Genomic DNA, 16,596 nt, shown 5'->3' with positions numbered 1-16,596 from the left:
AACTGACATCATCAAAAATGACTTGGGCTGCAAGTTGCTATGACATTGAATGCTTGTCTATGACGACAACAACAACAACAATGTCTTTCTTGATAATACCCCATGCTAGCCTGGAGTACTATGAACTAAAACAATTTAAACATTTTCAGTTTTATTTTATTTCATTTGCTAGTTCTTCTGAGATACACACTTCCTGTCATTTATTTCCAGCTGAACTTATTTCACATTATCCCAGACTATTGTAAAGTTTGTAGGTCTCTATGGGAGCTCTTGAAATTGATATTGTTTACAAGATATTGTTCTGTAAACAAAACAATATCTCGTAAACTAAAGAACATACATGGTGAAATTTTACATGTGCAGAGAAGGTATGTCAAAGGATTTTCACAATTGTGAAATTCGAGGAATTTGTATAATTTAAAAGTCACTTGATTAATTGCTTTTTTCAAAATTCAAAAATGATTATTTTTTTAATTATTTATTTCATTAGTTTGAAAGAATTATTTCAGTTGAAGTTCAAAATTTCAACATTTAAAACAAATAATGTACTATAAAATTTGTTTTTTAAATTATTTTCAAAAGAATTGCAGCTAATTAGTTTGATAAATTTATAAAATGAAACCTTGTAAATATTTTAAAATGTATCTATAAATATTCTGCATTTTTTTTAAAATCATAATTAGATCACATGAAAAGGAACTATAATAAATTGTTTGATCCACTTTTAAATAAGTAGTAATCCTTGTTCTCTGTATTTTATTAAATTTAAATTAGAATTTTATATTTAGTGATATACATTTTTCCATAATTTTGTTAGAAAACAAATTGAATTTTCCTTTGCTAGCAATTACTTATGAAACAAAACCTACACCTGAACAAGAGAGTAAAGCACTAGAATTATTACTTCCTTCTACATTTTATTTATATGAAAATAAACCACCTTGTCCTGGATGCAGAGGATGTTTAGATTCTGATGATGATTCTGATGACTCAACAAGATCTAGTGAGTATATTATTATATACCTTAAAAATATTGCATGTAAGTAAATCAAATTTATATTTTGTATGTAAAATTTTAGTCATAAAAACTTTTACAACTAACTACTTGAATAATTTAATTGAACTGATTAAGATGATAATTCCATATGTATATCAAATTCATACATAAACATATTTACAATAAATATTTTTCTAGGGGATAGTATAGATTGCACCCTATGGAATTTCGGGACTGAGTATATATTTGAACTCAGGACCGAGACGAGTTCAACGACACCCTACTTTTGGACCAGAGACAAAAAATAAGAAAGTTATCATACTTTTTTAATGCTTTCATGCAGACGGCACCGTAGTTACTACCATCTCATGGTAAAGTCTGCAAACAAATTTTAAAAAAGCACTCTGAAAGGCAAGAACTTGCACGAACAGTCAAACACCACTTTCTTTTTTTTTCTTTTATTCAAGAACTACCGTGAATCAATAACTAGTGATGTTAAACAATTGGCGGCCTGTCAGCGGATCCCCTCCCGGGGGGAGTCCGTCGGGAGCACGAACAGTCGAATGCCAGTTTCTTTTTTTTCCTTTTGTTCAAGCATCGCAACTCTCGATCGCAATAGCGCAGTCGGCTCGTAGTACTAGCCGTCTGCAAGCAATAGCGAGGCTGAAGGGCCGTAGCCCCCGAGGTCGAGGAGCACGAGGGTGTGCGAAAAGGATTTAACTCAAACTGCAGACAATCTGTGTGTTCATGGTTCAACATATGCCTCTGTTGAAGGTATATATGGCTGAATTGCCGGACTGCTTGTTAAACACGTGATAGGCTTAGCAGACAGAGTGACGCAACTCCCGAACATCGTGCGATTGCTGGAAAAAGTATGATAACTTTCTTATTTTTTGTCTCCAGTCCAAAAGTAGGGTATCATTGAACTCGTCTAGGTCCCCTGAGTTCAAATATATACTCAAAGTCCCAAAATTCCGTAGGGGGCAATCTATACTACACCCTTTTTCTATCTTTAGTCAGAATGTAATCATCTTTGTTCAATTGTATGATATTTTTAATATTAAAAATTTCTCCAGAAATATATCAAAGAAGGTAATTTAAGTAGTTTCTTATTCAAATAGTTAAAAAAACTTGCCTATTGTCAATTCCATTTTTCTTACATTTTAAAACCTAAAATTATTTGTAATTCTTCAAATTCTGAATAATAATAATAATAATGAACTTGAAGAATTAAAAATATGTTTAATTTATTAATTAATATATTAAGTTTCTAGGAAAAATGTTAATTTGAAATATTTATTACACAGTATATTGCGATAATTATTTCGGCGATATATCACTGTTTCTCACTGTTATGGGCAATGACATTTTTGTGACACCAAGCTGTCACATGTTACTTCATTAATTAATGTTTAAATACTTAAATTGCAATGTCCATAATGTCTTTCTCTTGTTGTACGTTGAAAACTTCATGTTATTACATGACTTCTGAGGACTTAAAAATGTTAGTTATACAATATCATAAATTTGAGCATGCACAGTCTAATGTTGACAGAATATTTTTTGAAGTATGGTATTTTAATTCCTTCTGAGCCCCTCACAATTAACCTTCATGCCTTCAATTTGAGAGCAGGTGTTAATAAACCAGTCTAAAAATGAAAACCAAGTGTAAAAAATGATAGTGTTTTAATAATGTTTTAAATTATGCTTGTTGGTCATTTTTCAGTTTTTGTTTTAATAATTTTGATAGTGTAACAAAATTACTGATCAAATTTTTTTCAAGTTTGTTTAATATTTTATAAAATTTGGAAAGTTTATTAAGGGACAATTTAATAAATTTATAGCTTTGCAACAGATTACAGGATTTATTGATGAATAATAAATAAAAGCAGTGTTTTACTTTCTCAGCTTGTTATGTATATAACATGGGAAAATATTGGAATTGTGTCAAATTTGATCCTCCAAGTTTTTTGCAAATTGCTGGGTTTTGAGACATCAAATTCAAAAATGTCAAATAAATAAATTCAGGATAGGGGTAATGATTAAGAAACGAAATTTGGTGCAGTAGCTTGTATATAAAGAGCATTGATGCAATTAAATTTTGGTGGTTATAGATCGAGGAGTGAGAAGTTAGAAAGGGATCACACATCATAACTTGAGTCAGACTTCACGAAGATTTCACTCGTTATTAGCATGTATAATTTTATATAAAACTTGTCTCTACCTCAAAATTAAACTATTCATAGTTTTGTAATTATTAATAAAAGTTGTTTTTTAACAAAATCTCATAATGGATGGTGCCGCAAACTAATTTAAAATTTGTTCTATTACGTTGTCGTGTTTTTGCCGGGAAAGTTATGCATTTTGTTTTTGGATTTTTTATTTAATGAAATGTCTTGATTTGAGTTTAAAAAATCAACAACTCTGAAAACGTTTTCTAATTAATAGTTTTAACCAATTAAAAATTTTAATTTGTAAAAGTTACTCATTGGAAAGAACGGTAAATATATAGGTGAATTTTCTCTCAATTTTTTTTTTAAGAGAGACGTGCCTTCTGCGTTTTTTATCTTCTAATAGATGCCTCTTGTGTTTACTGAATTGGCTGACTGATCCAGTGCTTATTAGCCTACGGTTATGTTCTACAAAAAATAAAGAAACCAAATAAAGAATAGATCAAAATATACAGATATAGCAAAGGATAATTAACGATGCCTTTTGCTAATTTTGATCAACTGAATTGGATGCTACGCAGTCAAAAGTGAAACTTTAAATTCCCAAGTTTTGGTTTTGCCAGAGATGCTGTAAGGCTGCATTTGTGCAAACAGGAGAAAAAGGAAAAGCATGTGAAAACGAACTTTTTAGAGCAGAATTTACAATTGCGGCACTGTTTATGGAGAAGCGAGAAATGGGTCATGTGCAAATAGGTGATAAATGCACACAAACGTCTAGACCCTGTGTGAGCATTAGTTCTAATTATGCACTGTTGCCAGTAGCTGGAAGCTCAATTTGTGGTATTTTCTGGTCATAATTACAAATTATGATTGCTTTATTCATAATTACTATTAGTTACTAATGAAAATAAGTTACTGTCATTTAAACAGAAGAAAACATTCTCAAACTAAATTTTAATGTCAGATAAAACAAAACCCACAAACATAAAATAACGTTTGGACTCAACTTCTTACATATAATGTATTTCATCATGTCCAACTAATTTTATTTCAGTCACTGTTTAGTCACTTTTTTTCTTGCTTGGAATTACTATTCTCACTTATTTTGAAGTTGTTTTCTGTTCCAAGGCCTAATAGCGATATAAAATTCTGCTGCTGTTCATTTTTTGAAGTAAAATATAAAACATAAACCATATTTAATATCCTTATTAATTTTGTTAGGACAGAAATTTTTAATATTTTCTGATTTATTTGTTGATTTGAGGCAGGTATTAAGCTAGGTGCCAAATGATTGATCTCATTTTTGCCATTACGATTATCATCAGTGCTAATCAGAGGGGGACAGGACGGGCAACTGCCCCAGGCCTCGCAATATTAGGGGCCTCAACTTGGCAACTCAATATGTTAGACAAAAATATAGGAGAAGGCAAAGCGATTTGCTAAATTTTAACATTTATAAAACTAAATTTAAATTTCTGTAGGAGGGGTCAGAGAGGATTGAGAGATAGAGCCAGTCCCTGATTGGATAGAAGTATATCACCCTGATGAACCCCAAGTTGGAGGGGATGTTCTTCTGGCCAATCACTACACACACCCACACTCAAAAGTTACCCCTTCCTTCATCTCTGAGTCCCATCCCCAGCAAAAAGGACATAAAAGCAGAGAATGAGGCCTGTTCAGTCAGTTCTGTGCTAACAGTGTTTTACAATACTAAGAGCCATTGCAAACTACAGCTTTGCGAGAGCAGAACTCTAGCAAACATGTGCTAGCACAACCAATGACGTCAAAGGCCTCGCCCCTTTCTTCATATCCATGCAATTCCCCTAAAATATTAGTTGCCCAGGCCTTGCATTTTCTCTGAAAGGCTGTGATTATCATCATAGTTACTAATTACAGTAGAGCGTTGTTTATCCGAAAGCTGGTCAACCAAAACGTCGGTTAACCGAAAGCTTTTCAGTCTGACTGTGTCGTGCCGAATCGAACATTTTTGATACTAGATTAACTTCTAAAGTATAATTTTTTTGTTTTTATATTTTTCAATATACAGTAGAGCATCGATTATCCGACCCCCCCGATTAACCGACTGTGTTCTAGTTGGCAAATTCAAATGTCCTCTAGTGATGTGGTGCTACAATATTTGGTTATGTCTTGGCTACTTTAATATTATTTTTGTTAAATTTTTGCATGTTTTAGCTGGCAGCACTGGCTCGACCATGAAAGGGAGGCTAGTATTTAAACCAGGCCTAATACACTATACTAATAATGTATTTTTTCATACTTTTCGGTTATTCGACTTTTCAGTTATCCGACCAACCCCAGACCCCAATTAAGTCAGATAATCGATGCTCTACTGTACTTATTTTGTTTGTACAAAATAAAGAAATAATTTTTAATGATACAATAGCCTCTATTATTATTATAAAAATTTTCGTTAGGCTTAAAATCGACGAAAATGTAACTAGAAGCGACACGCAACTGAAAAAAGTTTCAACATCGAATAGGTTAATATATTTTTTCGTACATAATCAGTTATCCAAACAACCCCAGTCCCCAATTGATTCAGATAAATGAAGCTCTACTGTATTTGTAATAATGGCTAAACTTATTGAGTCAATGAAGATAGGAAATAGTGTCCCCACCTGAACCTAATTAATTGAGAGTTTGGATGAGATCTGAATTCGTATTCTTCACAGCAGTACTGTGATATCTTGTAACAATATAGTCAATGCAATGTTTTTAATATTTTCTGGTATGGGTGTGAACATAGCAGCTTAGCTTACACTTAAAGTAGGAGCAAATATATAAATTCCATCAATATTTTCTTTTATTCAGGCAGTCTATTAACAACAACAAAATAGCCTCTTTGGGGCCAAATTCTGAGATAATATTTTAAATGCAAAATTTTTTACTCATTATTACTGGAAATTGTCAATATTTAATTTTATATTAAATATATATATATTCCGTTTTTTAAGTATTCAAAAACTATGCCATCTTCATACATAAACAGCAATATAACATTTAATGGTGCTTAATATTGTATGATTTTATGCAAAGTTATTGATAATTGCACAGGTTCTGTGGTTCTTTAAAATATAATAATTAAGTTAAGTTGTTTTTTATATGTATTACGCATAGATATGTACAAATATACATGGTGTATCAGTACAGTGGTTACAAACTTTCAGGAGAGAGAGAGTACACCTAGACGATGGGAAATCACATACCAATGCATGGTTGGAAATGCTTTCCTGGCACAATAGTGATGACACAAAACACAAGAAAAAAAAAACATGAACAGGGTGAGAAAACATTGCATACACCAGCCAAAGTCGTCCGAACATTTTTGTTGTACTAAGAATAATAAACATGTTTTCTCACCCTGTTCATGTTTTTTTTTTTCTTGTGTTTTGTGTCATCACTATCGTGCCAGGAAAGCATTTCCAACCATGCATTGGTATGTGATTTCCCATCGTCTAGGTGTACTCTATCTCTCCTGAAAGTTTGTAACTGCTGTACTGATACACCCTGTATAAACACACACAGTTTTACATAATGTTTTCTGGCAGTTAATCTGTAGAAGGATTCATTATACTCAAATTAAATATCAATTAATTTTTTTTAACATAATATATGATAATTTTAGAAAAGTAAATGAAAATATAACCTTTGTAATATCATCATCATCATTGATTAAAAATTATACATACCCACAAATTTTACTTTAAACTACAGTAGAGCATCGATTATTTGACTTAATTGGGGTCTGGGGTTGGTCGGATAACTGAAAAGTCAGATAACCGAAAAGTATGAAAAAATACATTATTAGTATAGTGTATTAGGCCTGGTTTAAATACTAGCCTCCCTTTCATGGTCGAGCCAGTGCTGCCAGCTAAAACATGCAAAAATTTAACAAAAATAGTATTAAAGTAGCCAAGACATAACCAAATATTGTAGCGCCACATCACTAGCAGACATTTGAATTTGCCGACTAGAACGCGGTCGGTTAACTGATAAGTCAGTTAATCGGGGGTCGGATAATCGATGCTCTACTGTAGTTAAAATGTGTAACTTTACTAATAAAATATGTAATTATTTAGTACAACTACTGAGACGAATTATTTTATCTATATGCAGCTTAATGTAATTTTTTATCAAATTTCATATTTAATTATTCATATAATATTTTGAAAGATTTAATAATTTTATTTAAAAATTTTAAATAATTTATTATTACCTTTAATCCTCAGAGTCAAGTCCCTTGGATTCTGGAAAATCAAAAGCAGAGTTACTAGCAAATAATGAAATAAAAAATGTCAATAAAGAGAAGAGCGATTCTGTTGCGGATTTTCAAAGTCCTGATTCCAAATTAAGCGATAATCTCGAAGAATGCAAAGAAGTACAATCTACAACAAATGATAATTTGGACAATAATGAATCAAAATTTGTTTTTGGTTCCAACAAAATCTCTCAATTATCGTTTCAAAATATTGCTTCAGAAGGCTCTTCATTTTTAATTTCAAATAATTCAAAAACTGAATCATTTGTGTTTTCTGATGCTGGAAAACCATTATTTGTGCAAAGTACGGCAGATAATAAAGAAAGTAAGAAAATTAATTTTTGAAATCTAGTTTAAATTATTGACGTTTTCAAATACAGGTATCCCCTTGATTAATGCAGTTAATCCCTTGATGCTATCACGTATATCAAAATCTCCTTAATCAAATATGGTGTCTATGTTAAGTAAAGACAGCTGGTAAATCCACTTTAATTAAACTTCTGCTGCATATATAAAGGAATTGCCATAATTAATTTCACGCGTTAATCAAATTCCATGTTAAGTAAAACCAAATTAAGTAATGGATACCTGTTTGTTATATTTAATAATATAATGTTAGATTCTTATAAAAGTGTAATTTAGTTTGTATGTGTAATATAACATAGCAACTAATGTGTTTTATAAGAAGAAATTACATATTTGAAAATATTTTTTATTCAATAAAGTGATTTCTTCTAATATGTTTTCTTAATATGTGATATAATATTTATAAGATAAAATAAAATATACATTTATTTTGTATTTTGTTATATATATATATAATTAATGTATTTCAGATGAATCAGATCAAGTCGAAGATAATGCAGATGTGCAGTTTAAACCTGTTATTCCATTACCCGAATTAGTTGAAGTTAAGACAGGTGAAGAAGACGAGATACCCATTTTCCTACATCGTGCTAAGCTTTATCGATATGATTTTACTAAACAACAGTGGAAAGAGCGTGGAATTGGAGATTTCAAAATTCTCAAGCACAAAGAAAAATGTAAGCGTTTTTCTTCATACATAGAAAAAATAAAATTATAATCTAAACAAGCTGTTATTTATGTTGCAGCTGGACTGCAATTGTTAATTGTCTTTTAATTTTAAAAAAATTGCATGACTTCTTGTCAGTTTGGGTCTCTGGCCACTAAGTTTTCCATATCTGATCTCAGTTGTCATCTAATTAAATTTATTTTTGAAATTAATGAAGGACAGACAACAGATGGACAGATTAACAATTTCAATTTAAAAATTGCATCCCAATAGATATTTTTGTTTGGATTATTGCATATATTGATCAGTTGACAAAAGAATTTTCTGTTTAGTTTTCAAATAATACTTTTTTTTTATTTTCAATGACAAAGTTTAGATCTAATTTGTTGGAATTATGTTTATACATCTCTAATTATATACTCTAAGTAATGAATTTTGTAGAAGCTCTACTGTCACTTCTCTACAGTACAAATTTTTAGCTGCAGTTTGGAACACGCTTATTAGCTCTAGAATATTTTTTTTTTTTTGTTTACTAAATATATTTTTACTTAATTCACAGATGTGCAATACTTCTTTGAACATTTCTCAGATTAAAAACATGTCATGAGCATTTTATTTATTACTGGATTGAGCATGGTTGAAAGAAATTCTGTATAGCTTTATCTGGATTTATTAAGTTTTCATATCTGTTTTTTGAGGCTTTTTGACATCAAAATTTTATGAAAAAGCATTACAGATGTCCAAATTTGCAAAATTACATTGAGCATAAACATGTTTTATCTCCATATCTTAAATTATTTGATTGTGTTGTGAGTATATAATAGTTTTTAAATTAGAAAAGTAACTATGTATATACTGTTAACTGTTCTCCAGTCAGATAAGATTAGAGTTGTTTAGATACTTATTAGTGTAGCCATTTTATATGTCATTTATTGTTAATTTTGATTAAATACAATGAATAAATCAGGATATATTGTATTCAGTTGGAAAAAAAATAATGTGAGAGAGAGATTTTTGATGTCTTAAATTATTTTTCAGTTTGACTAAAATTTGTTTTTTATTAGTAGTTTTTGTTGTTCTTTATATGTAATACTAATTTTAATTTATTCAAAATAAATAATAAAATATATTTTGACCTGATTTTCTAGGTAGGTTCAGACTTATCTTAAGACGTGAACAAGTGCACAAGATTGCTTGCAATCATTACATTCAGCCTGATTTAGAAATGAATCCAATGTCCACTTCAAACAATGCTCTCTGTTGGAAGACAATAGATTATGCAGAAGGTCAACCTATGAAGGAATTCTTTGCTATTAGGTTTAAAGTAAGTTAAAATTTTTCATTCATTTGCAAAATACTTCTAAAGTGATACATAGCAACTCCTTAATTAATTCAAGGATAATGTTTGAAAACATCTTGCACAATTTAAATCATGAAAAACAATGCAATAATGCCTATGAGTTGCTTCATCTAGAACAGTGTTTCTCAATCTGGGGGCACGACCCCCTTGGTGGTCACGTTGATATTAAAGGGGGGTTGCATCCATATGCTCTCAAACATGCTCTCACAGCGAGTATTATACAAAGAGATCAAATTACAAAGAGCACATACACATCAAGTTCGAACTTGTAAATTGCTCATGTATGTACACATCATACATGCATGTATACATCCATCGCTATAAAGGCAGCAACATAAAATAATAGGAATAGTTGTATTACATTTTTTATACTGTTGGTATTTTCTTAATGTATAAAATTAGTGCAATGTGATCATATAATAATTAAAAAAAAAATGATATCTATAATTACAGTCAAAATTCAATTAGTAATAGTAAGGCTTACTGTTGTTATTCCTTTGGGAGGGGGGTCGTGAAATATTAATTTTACTTATATTTACTATTTGGGGATCGCAGAGCTAAGGTGGTTGAGACTCGCTGATCTAGAACATACATTATTTATTTATTTGTAATAGTAAGAAATAATGTTATGCATTTCTAATAATGACATTGTCAGAAAAAGAAAATCAGAAACTGTGATCTGTCATGTTAGCCTTTTGTAGCACTTTACAAATAAGCATGATTGCTGCAGATTATTTTAAATATACATAATTTAAATGTGAACATTGAGAATTCTCACTGTCTGTGTGATATTCACTTTTAAAAGAAATAAAAAAATTACATAGATGATGTATTATTGTATGTAATATTGTATTATTATTAATTTTATAACTATAATATATACATTAAAATTATATTCTAAATACAATATTTATTTATTTTAAATTGGTACTTTACTGTTTAGACTCAAGAAACATTGCAACAATTTAAAGAAAAATTTGAAGAATGTAAAAAGTTACTAACATCAAGCTCACAGACAGATCAAATTGATCCAGGTATGTATTCAATATTAAATTATTATGAGAAAACAAAAGACACATGAAAATAAAGATAAAACGAGATATAATTACATTTTAAACAAAATAAAAAGAATTTTTCCTCATAAGCTTAAATTATGACACATTAATACTAATCAAATGTCTAGTAGCTGAACTAATTGTAGATTGTATTAGATTAAACATTTTCCATTATTCTTAGAGCTTATTGGTTATAAAATAAGATTGAAAAATGTATGAATGCAGATAAATTTTTTTTGGTCTGTAAAAATTGTTTTAATGGTCCTCTTGTTCTTATATTTGGAAAATTTTTTTTATAACAGTGAGGACAGATGAATCTCTATAAATATTAATTTAAAAAAAACACAACAAATTCTTGGTATTTATGTCAATTTTAATGTATTTTAGATGATCAGATAAACGAACATGTAGTTAATAAGTATAGGTTTGAAAATATTTAGTTTAAAAAAAAAGAGAAAGATTAGAAATGTCACAAAGTTTTTTCATATGAAAATGTTTTCTATTTTTCAGTTATATGTATATTTTTAATGTAGTTTACTTTTCTGTAGTTGCTACTTCCATATTTATCAGTTTTGCAGAATGTAACTCCTGTAAATTTGGAGTTTCAACTATGTATTGAATAATATACAGATTTATAAGAATATGATTCAAATGTTCATCAGTTTATTTATGAACATTTTTAAAAATGATATCACATTGAAACTAATCAGAATCAAGTAAAGATACTTGAAATTCATTGTAAAAATTTGTCAGTCAAATTACTTTTGGATGTCAGATCAAATATATAAATTATATCTTGAACAAAGGTTGTTTGTTTTACCTATATGAAGAATCCTTCACAGAAATCAGGATATTTTCTGGCATGATTTAATTATCAGTAGATGAAAATAACACATTTTCATCTACTGATAATTAGCTGTGTACACAGCCGCTCACATGACCAAATCAACATGCCGTCTCAGCTTCATGGTGGTGTCAGTCCTGACAAGGTACCAAGGAGATACCGACCCTTCGGTCACATGTATATTAATATAGGTTTAGGATATTTTGTAGGATACAATGTGTTATAGATAATTGGTGATAATTTCTCTTATTATCTTTTATTAGGCTGATTTAGATATTAAAATAATTGGTAAATTAAAAACTAAGTTTTCTAACAGTATACTAAATACATTTTCTATTTTTGAACAATGATAATTTCCAGAATAATGTTTCTTTTTATATATTTGTTTTTCATTGTGATCATTTATTAAATTGTGCTTTTAAAGTATTTTGATAAATAGTTTTCCTGAGAAAAAATATCAGAATGAATTATAATTATGTTAGTTATCCGTTATATTTCTTAAGTAAAATTGTTAATATTTCAGTTCAGTCTGATAAAAAAGATGATGATACATCAAGCTGTACAGTAAATAAATCTGTGCTAGATAAGATTTTATCTCAAAGGACTCAAGAAAATATTAATGTTGATGTTAATAAAATACAAAATGAAGAAAATAATGAAGGAAGCAGTCATGATGGAAAGGATAATGAAGACGACAACAACGATGATGATGATGACGACGACGATGATGATTTAATTATGTTTGAAAAAAGAGTAACCTTATCTGAACTTGATAATGAATCGAAAGAATATAAGGTAGGCTTCTTAATTTTTAAAGTCATGCAGAAAAATTACATTGTTTTTAAGCTTGACATGATTTGTCGTATTTACTGTATTTATTCTAATAAAAGCACAGCTAGAAGATGAAAAAAGTTATAGACAGTCTCTCCAATAATAATTATACTGTCTATTAGAGGAACATAAGGCTTATTGTAAACTGAAAGTTGCACATTCTGTTCAGCATTATCACTCTTACCATGTATTGAAATAAGTGCAAGTATGTTGAGTGTTGCATTATTGCTTGAGTAATAATAATGAAAAAAGATACTGGATCTATTCCATTAATAGTTGCAACCAATTCCCAAACAATAGAAATATAGTAGAAATTCAATCATCTAAATGCCATTTAACTGAATGACCGAGAATCTGTACTACCCTTTGCCTTCTTTTCTTTCTCCCACTGACATCACAATGCAAATTCTCTATTTGCTGTGACAGATCCAAATGATTAGGAAACTACTTGCACATTGATGAATAAATACAGTACATTTACAATAGTGTGCTTCTACTCCGTAATTTCATTCTTTACATGTTAATTCACTTATCTAAATCATTGCAAAATGAATCAGTTTGAATAATTGGAGTTGTATTTAACAGTTTCCCTCTAATGGTAAGCACTTTTTAGTGAATATTACTGTTGCAAGCTAAAAAAAGTAAGCACACTATTTATTAGAATAAATATAACTAATTGTAGATAACATAAATCAAATATGATAAATTCAAATCATATGTAAATATAATTTATGTGAATTAATTTTTTTTAAATTTCTGCTTTGAAAATTTAAGTTATTAATAAACAACAATTATACATATAAAACATTGTATTTAAGAAAATGATTAAGATTTTAAGAAATGAATTTTTTTATGATTAGTGAAGTTATACATATAACTGAAGCCTAAATTTTATAATCAACTGGTTTGTTTTGACCTATAATAAAGTAACAAATTTAGTTTCAAGCAGAAGTGTCCAGCCCACGGGCTGCATGCAGCCCAATAAACATGTATTTACTTTTTTATTTATTTCAACAGCATAAACTCAAAAAGAGAAGTTTCACAAAGCCATAAACGTTTATACATATTTTATTTTTGAGTGGAAAAGAAATATTTTCAAATACTTGGAAATGTGTGAATGAGGAAGGGATACTAAATAAAGCTGGAATTGTGACTCAAAGAATTATAGACCCAAATTTGGGGAAAGAAGAGAAAGGTTAAATAGACCTTCTGTTATGCAAATATTTATCCATAATTTTCCAACTTTCCTCACTTCTTTATCTTTTGTCCTTTCTCTCCTTTCCTCGCATTTGAGTCTATAATCCTTTGAGTCCCAATTCCAGCTTTATTTAGTATTCCTTCCAGCGTTGCAAAATTTGGCTATCCTTTTTTTAGTTTGACATAAAAAAATATCATTTGGCGCATTGGCTACTTTTTGGGCTACATATTATTTATAAATATATTAGTTGAATAAAAATGCACTTTAAAATGGTGTTTTGTCATTTTTTTATTAATTAGAGACCCAAATAAAACAAATATTTGTGTTTTTCAAATAAATTTTCATTTGTCTCCTTTATAATAAATGAATTTATCTATATCTAAGTAAAAATTGAAAGTGTCTGTAGAAGTAATTTTTTTAAATATCCTTTTTCATGATAAAGTTTTAATACTTATTACTATAATCTATACATGTTAATCCTTAAATAAACTTGTATATTTAAGGATTGGGTCACAAGTATATATAATATACTTGTGGCCCAAAACTACATAACTTCTTCCAATGTGGCCCAGAGAAACAAAAAAGTTGGATATCCCTGGTTTAAAGGTAGGCAATTGTCACCATTTAAAATAAATTTTTATACTTTTCACATGACTTCATTTGTTCAAGTTGCCCATAGATATTGTTTATAATCAGACAAGTTTTGTAACTTGTCTCTTACAAATTCTGAAAGACACATTATGCACACTGTTTACCTCAGCTACAAAAAAGATTGACCAGCTCTTTGTTTATAAAGCTGTCTTATTACTCTTGACTGTTTGTTTCTTCATGCTAATACCCTATATTCTCATAACAGACTGTTTTTATACTCGTCTTTCTAGACTTCCTACATAAAAAATGATACTTATTTTGTACATATCAACACATTAATATATCATGTAATAAATGATTTATTTACTTAATTTTTGTAGCCATTGGGAATGGGAATTCTTCGTATACTCTATGACGATACAATTTATGGTGCGAGAATTCAAATGTACGATGACGAACAAGACTTAAAATGTGATCATGCCATTGCCGTACAGACATGTCTGAGGCACGAAAAAACTCGTGCCTTCTGGGCAGCTATAGACATAAGTGTGGAGCCTCCATGTAAAAGACATTTCTGTGCTCTCTTTAGTTCAATAAATGCATTGAAGGAGTTTGTAAAAATATTTGAAGAAGTAAGTACATCTAATTTTGATATATTGGTTTTATTTTTGAAATTAAATTTAAAGTATATCAATAAAAACAACAGAAATTTAACACTAATAGTAATTTGATAAATTAATTAAATTATTATTGCATTAACAGCTTTTTAAAGTAAAATTTTAAGGTAAATTGCTATAGTCTTTGTTTTTTCCTATTGAATAATTGTGTGTGTGAGTGTTACACTGAAGTTTTTCATTTTTACATATATAGTAAGTACAGTAAACTCTCAACTTACTTTCTTTTTCTGTACAAACCACTAATAAACAAACTGTCTTATTTCCCATGGGATCGGCATTATAAAGTAAAATTATATTTCAGAAGTAACACTTAAAGTATGAAATGCCACATGAAGATAATCAACAAAAATATATGACATTTAAATACAACGGTCCATACATTTATAATAACAGGAATTGTAAAGTAGCAGGTTTACAGTATTATATTGCTTATCAACTTTTTAACATTCGATTTAAACATTTTGTTCAGTATTCATAAAGATGTGTGTGCAAAAATTGATTATAGTGTTGCCACCTTTTTAAAATTGCTGACCTGGACATTTTAAAATTAGGATACATGTGCATTGTAGGAAACTATATGAAACATGTGCAATGTCATTTTACAGTCAACAACTGAACAATGAACATGCCAGTTTTAAACCAGTTAGGGACTTTTGTTGGTACAAACCTAATATTTGCAAAATACTCACAAATATTTTTATAAATTTAATTTGTTTTATCATAATTTCACAATTTCTACGAAAACCAGACAAATTTAATAATCAATCCAGACCTTGAATTTAAAATCAGCCTGGTGGAAACACTAATTGATTAAGATAATTATCATCATAGAAATTTACCTGTTCTTTGTCGGTTATACACAATTATATTAGAGATGTTTGTATTGAGTAAATTAATGTCATTGTAATAAACATTGCATTTTGTTGCAAATTGGATAAAAATGCAATGAGAACCTACAAATTAGCAAAATGAAGTTTTGGCAATGGTGCTTTGTTGCTTGGGTGTTTCTGAATCGTTCTTGATTTTGCAGTATCCAGCTAGATCTTGGGGAGAACACATGCTGTGAGCAATCAAATGATGCAATAGTTTAGAGCAGTGATTCTCAACCATTTTTTTTGTCACGGTACACTTTTAATAATTAAAAATTTGGCGGCACACATGGTTACTTTGGTAAGTACTGAAAGACAACCGGTGATGTCATAACAGTGATTTTTAAATGCCTTGGTAACTACCAGCAGTTACCGGTAACACCTGTTACAATTTCCAAACATGGCCTAGATAGGGTAGAACTAATTGAACTACTTGTCTGACATCACTTATGTATGGGTATTTGCAGTGGTGGCACACTTCAAAAATCTTGCAGCACACTAAAGTGCCCTGGCACAGTAGTTGAGAATCACTGGTTTAGAGACTTAGAAATGTTTGCAAATTTTGATGGGAAAGATCGAAGAATGACAATGCATATGGTCAGTAGCAATAAATGACAACAAATTTTGGTACAGTAAATATCAGGATTGCATAACTAAATCATTTCCTGTTTCTTAAAGATTATTCCTTGTT

The 16,596-nt window shown here is 29.5% G+C and overlaps 2 protein-coding genes across 2 annotated transcripts in view; one reads left to right on the top strand and one right to left on the bottom strand.

The window, feature by feature from the left end:
* LOC136969961 (transmembrane protein 268) overlaps positions 1 to 16,596 on the bottom strand; it is a 364,695-nt gene that overhangs the window by 54,363 nt on the left and 293,736 nt on the right. The window lies entirely within an intron of this gene.
* The window catches only part of Nup358 (Nucleoporin 358kD), a 113,192-nt gene that overhangs the window by 92,556 nt on the left and 4,040 nt on the right, over positions 1 to 16,596 (top strand). The window contains exons 27-33 of the mRNA XM_067264277.1: positions 845 to 1,003; positions 7,419 to 7,772; positions 8,284 to 8,490; positions 9,629 to 9,804; positions 10,784 to 10,874; positions 12,263 to 12,534; positions 14,740 to 14,991. Coding sequence (XP_067120378.1) covers positions 845 to 1,003; positions 7,419 to 7,772; positions 8,284 to 8,490; positions 9,629 to 9,804; positions 10,784 to 10,874; positions 12,263 to 12,534; positions 14,740 to 14,991 — 1,511 coding nt within the window. The remainder of the gene's footprint in view (positions 1 to 844; positions 1,004 to 7,418; positions 7,773 to 8,283; positions 8,491 to 9,628; positions 9,805 to 10,783; positions 10,875 to 12,262; positions 12,535 to 14,739; positions 14,992 to 16,596) is intronic.

The sequence above is a fragment of the Centruroides vittatus genome, unplaced genomic scaffold, assembly GCF_030686945.1.
Source record: "Centruroides vittatus isolate TY-2023 unplaced genomic scaffold, ASM3068694v2 contig_1832, whole genome shotgun sequence".
NCBI classification, from domain to species: domain Eukaryota; kingdom Metazoa; phylum Arthropoda; class Arachnida; order Scorpiones; family Buthidae; genus Centruroides; species Centruroides vittatus.
This window is presented reverse-complemented; position numbering and strand designations above follow the sequence as displayed.